At 36.1% G+C, this 4,260-nt stretch overlaps 1 protein-coding gene across 1 annotated transcript; it reads right to left on the bottom strand.

Moving 5' to 3' along the window:
* Positions 1 to 627: 627 nt before the first annotated feature.
* Positions 628 to 3,213, bottom strand: LOC108357930 (zinc finger protein weckle-like). The gene is made up of 4 exons (XM_017609015.1): positions 2,478 to 3,213; positions 1,433 to 2,407; positions 1,009 to 1,361; positions 628 to 937 (listed from the first exon to the last, which is right to left on the bottom strand). The coding sequence occupies exons 1-4, from the start codon at positions 2,664 to 2,666 to the stop codon at positions 751 to 753; spliced, it is 1,704 nt and encodes a 567-aa protein (XP_017464504.1). The 5' UTR covers positions 2,667 to 3,213; the 3' UTR covers positions 628 to 750.
* Between the last annotated feature and the right edge of the window lie 1,047 nt (positions 3,214 to 4,260).

Raw genomic sequence — 4,260 nt, 5'->3', positions numbered from 1 at the left:
TTGTTGTTACACTATTATTTCCTCGCTTCAAAAAAAACATTCATTAAATAGCGTCTAGCAGATGAATATATGAATGTACATATGTAGGTATGTATGCCATTTATATTTTACGTCTACGTTTACACAAATATATGGAATTATATCAAACTATAAAAAATATGGAGTATAATAAATATTTATTATTAACAATAATGCAGCTTTTCACCGTTATTTTTAAGATTCAGTGATTTTAAATTTTCTTCCGACAGCATAAACTCGTCGTAGTGTATCTGTACGAATATTCATAACGAACGGATTCAATGAATGCTCTCTACGAATTTCGAATTTACGTTCGTAGCCATTCGGATTCTGTGATAGCACTTTCGTAGGTTTCACGAAAATCGAAGCTACGATGGATTCTGTGGTAGCCCTGATTAAGTATTGAAAACCAGTGAAGTTTTATAATCGAGCACCCTAGTATACAGGTTTATGTTTTCCCAAAATATTCAGCCTTATCGTGAGTTTCACCCGAAATTTTTTCATCCGCCCATAATGAATACACGGAAACGTAAAGTGAAAAATGAACCGGTTAGGGGAAAATGAAATTCATGATAAGGCTGAATGTGACATTAGTTACCAGCTAAGTACTACATGAGCAAACATTTTCGTTCTTTTATTATAAATTATCATGCTTACATATTAGAAAAAAAAATATTTTACTAATCACGTTCTTCTTTTGATACAACATTTTCCCTATGAGCTGTCAGTGTATTAAGATTTCTCCTTAAATATTGTTTCGCCACTTGATGGCATTGCTTTTGTAAACGTGTTAGCAATTGTCGTTGTTGATTGATTAGTTCCTACATTTAAATCAGATCGTTGATTTGGCTTCCTTCCTAATGAAAAATTACCGCTTTGTTTAGAGACAACAGGAATCAGATTTTGCGCTGATCTCGTTCTGAAAGCAGTCAAATTTAAATTTACTTCAATATTTTTTAGTTTAAAATATTAAATAAATGTTTAAGTTACAGCGTTTTCAAGACGGCTAATTTAGGTATATTTTTCGTGTAAGTTTTCTCTCCAGAAGTCTCTGTTGCCGCAAATTCCTCCGGATGTGATTTCCTCTTGTGAGTGCGGCAATTTGGCCCAGTGGCAAATGTTTTATCACAAAAGTCACAAGAATATGGCTTAAGGCCACTATGGAGTATTAAATGAGTTTTCAGCGTTTTTGCTCGTTTGAACGCGCGACCGCAATAATCGCACTTATGACCCCTAACATCGGAATGTACGAGCATATGACGATTTAAAGTTACCCGTGAGTTCAGTTGTAAGCCGCATTCACTGCAGACGTGTTTATTGGAACTATGTATATCCATGTGATTCTAGATATGTGCGTACAAAAGATTGACGAACATAATTTCACTACACATATACATAGTAGAGTATTTCTCACCTTCAGACGGGACTGATTTTTAAACGCCTTTTTACATATTTCACATTCAAAAGGTGCAACGTCCGTGTGTATAAGCATATGGTCTCGTAGAGTTGCTTCTGTGCGTGTACCTTCTCCACATTCCTCACAAATAAATGGGCGTATATCCTCATGTACAAATTGTATATGTCGGAATACATAATCCTTTGTTACGAACTTTCGATCACATTGTGGACACGGAAAGATACGCTTTTCGGAAATAGGTCGATGAGTTTTAATGTGGCGAGCAAGCTTCGAACTTGTTTTGAAAGTCCTAGGACATTGAGGGCATGTGAATGGAACCAATTCGTCGACCATTTCATGTTTTTTCCTCATATGTATTTTGTAATTTCCAATTCGATGAAAGTGCATTGAGCAGTCGCTACAGAAGTATTTGTGCTGCATCGATTTCCCCTCAGATTTGCACAACCTCGTTTTCAGGTTTTTATCATGCCTTTTAAAACCACATTTTATTGAGAACTGTTGGTTAATCTTTGTTTCGACTTTGTCTACCTCTTTATTTCCACTGGTGTTATTACTAGAATCATGATCTTCTATATCAATGCAAAAACTTTCACTCAATTCAGCAATAGGATCCTCGAATTCGCTTTTACCTTCGCCTTCATCCAAAAGTACGCCACTTTTCACTTCATCCGATATTACTTCATTGTTCGTAACATTATCCCAGGTTTTTTGGACCCTTATTTCAGGGGTAACAAATATGTTTTCAACTGTGGGTCTTGCATCCAAAGACTTTAACATAGATAGCTCATTGCCCAGTAAGTTATATTTTTCGCGGATTTCTCGAAAGTTTAGTATTTGATTGTAGCTTATATTTCTTATGTCTTTGAACATATTTTGCACCCTTTGTACACGATCCGCGAAGTAAATCAAGTTTGAAACTAAGGAAAAACATTCCTTACAAAGCCAATGGGGTGGGTCGTGGTCCTCTTCAATCTAAACAAATTTCAAAATAGAATTAAGTATCTATTTTATAATCTATGTATGTATGTGTTTTAATATTTACTTGAATCCGAAAAAACCTCCCAATAAAATCAACAATATTGCTATAATTGGAGATTGTATCTGCCGCTGCCCCATTAGTTTCTTGGAAAAAGTTGATATTTCTTGCATCCTCCTTGTCACAGAGGCGACACCAAAGTTTCCAAATATCATTCTGGACTGGGGTCATTGCCATTTTAAAATTATTCGCCATTCATTTAAATTTGTTTGCTTTAGAAGCCGTTTAATGTAGTTTACCACGGTGATTGACAAAAAAGTTTGGCTAATACTGTGGTTCTTGGCTAACTCCTATACAGACAAACAAAAACTTCTTAATCTAGTTTTATGTCTCGTATCAATTTATCCTTGTAGCCAGGATAGCGAAGTTTTAGCCAAGTGGATTTGGTATAAATGTATACATATATGTATTTATGTACGTAGATGCGATGAACGAATGACGACAGATCACACAATCACTGGAGCATTAATATGTTAGATGATTTTTGGATGGGGTTCTCGCTAGTCTTTTCATTCCACCACAACTAAGTAGTCGGAGCGATTAAGTTGGTGTAGTGTGTGCAACTCCATAGAACTTCATGTACATATTTCAAGCGAGCCCAACTAAACTGACGCTTACACTTATGCTAAGTGTCTGGCCGAGCTTCTCCTCCAATCTGTGGTGTGCGTCTTGATCACGTCTTGATGTTGTTACACAAACGGAGCGGCCTACAGTCTTAAGCTGTAATTAGTCAAGAACGCAGAACGTATACCTAAACGCAGTCTGTATACGCAGAATTTTGTCGATTACTACAGTGTTGCCACTCATCAATGCATTTTCATACACTTAACTTTTCAACTACAATTTTTCATGCTATAATAGATGTTAGCTAAATATACATAAACTACTTATTTTTCAACAAAAAAGCTCATTTGATGGTAAATTTCAAATATTTTAAACGTATTTTGAATAGGAACTTATAACTTTTTACCATCTGTAAAACTGACGAAGTGGCAACCATCTATAGAAGGAAGAAATCACTGACACGGAAAAATATAAATTCCGCAGATTTCTGCGCTACGGGCTACAACTACAGAAAAATTCTGCGGTGTTGAGTTTTCGTTTACAAGGCGCTCTGGTAATACAGATCATGTCAGCTGACTCGGGTTTACGTACCGGTAGGTTTACGTTCTCGACTAATTTCACCTTTACCTCATTTGTTGGTAATTCAGATCCAATTACCATGCGATTTGCTAATAAATCGGTGCCGCCTCTAATTTTTGTCTAGGAAGAACCTACATTTTGCATAAATTTTGCAGCGAGGAAAACAAAATCAAAACACAGAGACAGAGAACTGTCAAATCGAATTAAGAATGTGCACGTGAGAATGGGGTGATCGTAACTGGGGGAGCGAACAACGTAATTCAGGATGGCGTGGAAAAATGGTAATAGTTGTGTTTATTTGGGTTATCCAGCTCAGTATCATGATCATTTCTCACGCAAATGGTCTGGATCGTTCTTATAGGAGTTGACAGCACTAATTTTATACCACTAACAAGAGGAATACGATATTATAAAAATGAACTCACTAAATAAGGAGAAGCACATTTAAACGAAATAATACTCACTTAAACAAATTAAATATAAAGGAACGGACATTTATTTGAAGCAAGTTAAAAGAAGCAATGGCAGAATATATGTTTGTGTATACATTCATTTGTCAGTGCTACCAACCCGTACTGCCTTGTTATAATGTGACACAAACCAAAAAGACCGGATCTCAGCCAGCAGCCGGATTCCAGCATTTGCT

This window comes from Rhagoletis zephyria, unplaced genomic scaffold, assembly GCF_001687245.7.
Source record: "Rhagoletis zephyria isolate East Lansing unplaced genomic scaffold, Rhagoletis_zephyria_1.1 Rzeph_scaffold_00182, whole genome shotgun sequence".
Classification (NCBI taxonomy): domain Eukaryota; kingdom Metazoa; phylum Arthropoda; class Insecta; order Diptera; family Tephritidae; genus Rhagoletis; species Rhagoletis zephyria.
This window is presented reverse-complemented; position numbering and strand designations above follow the sequence as displayed.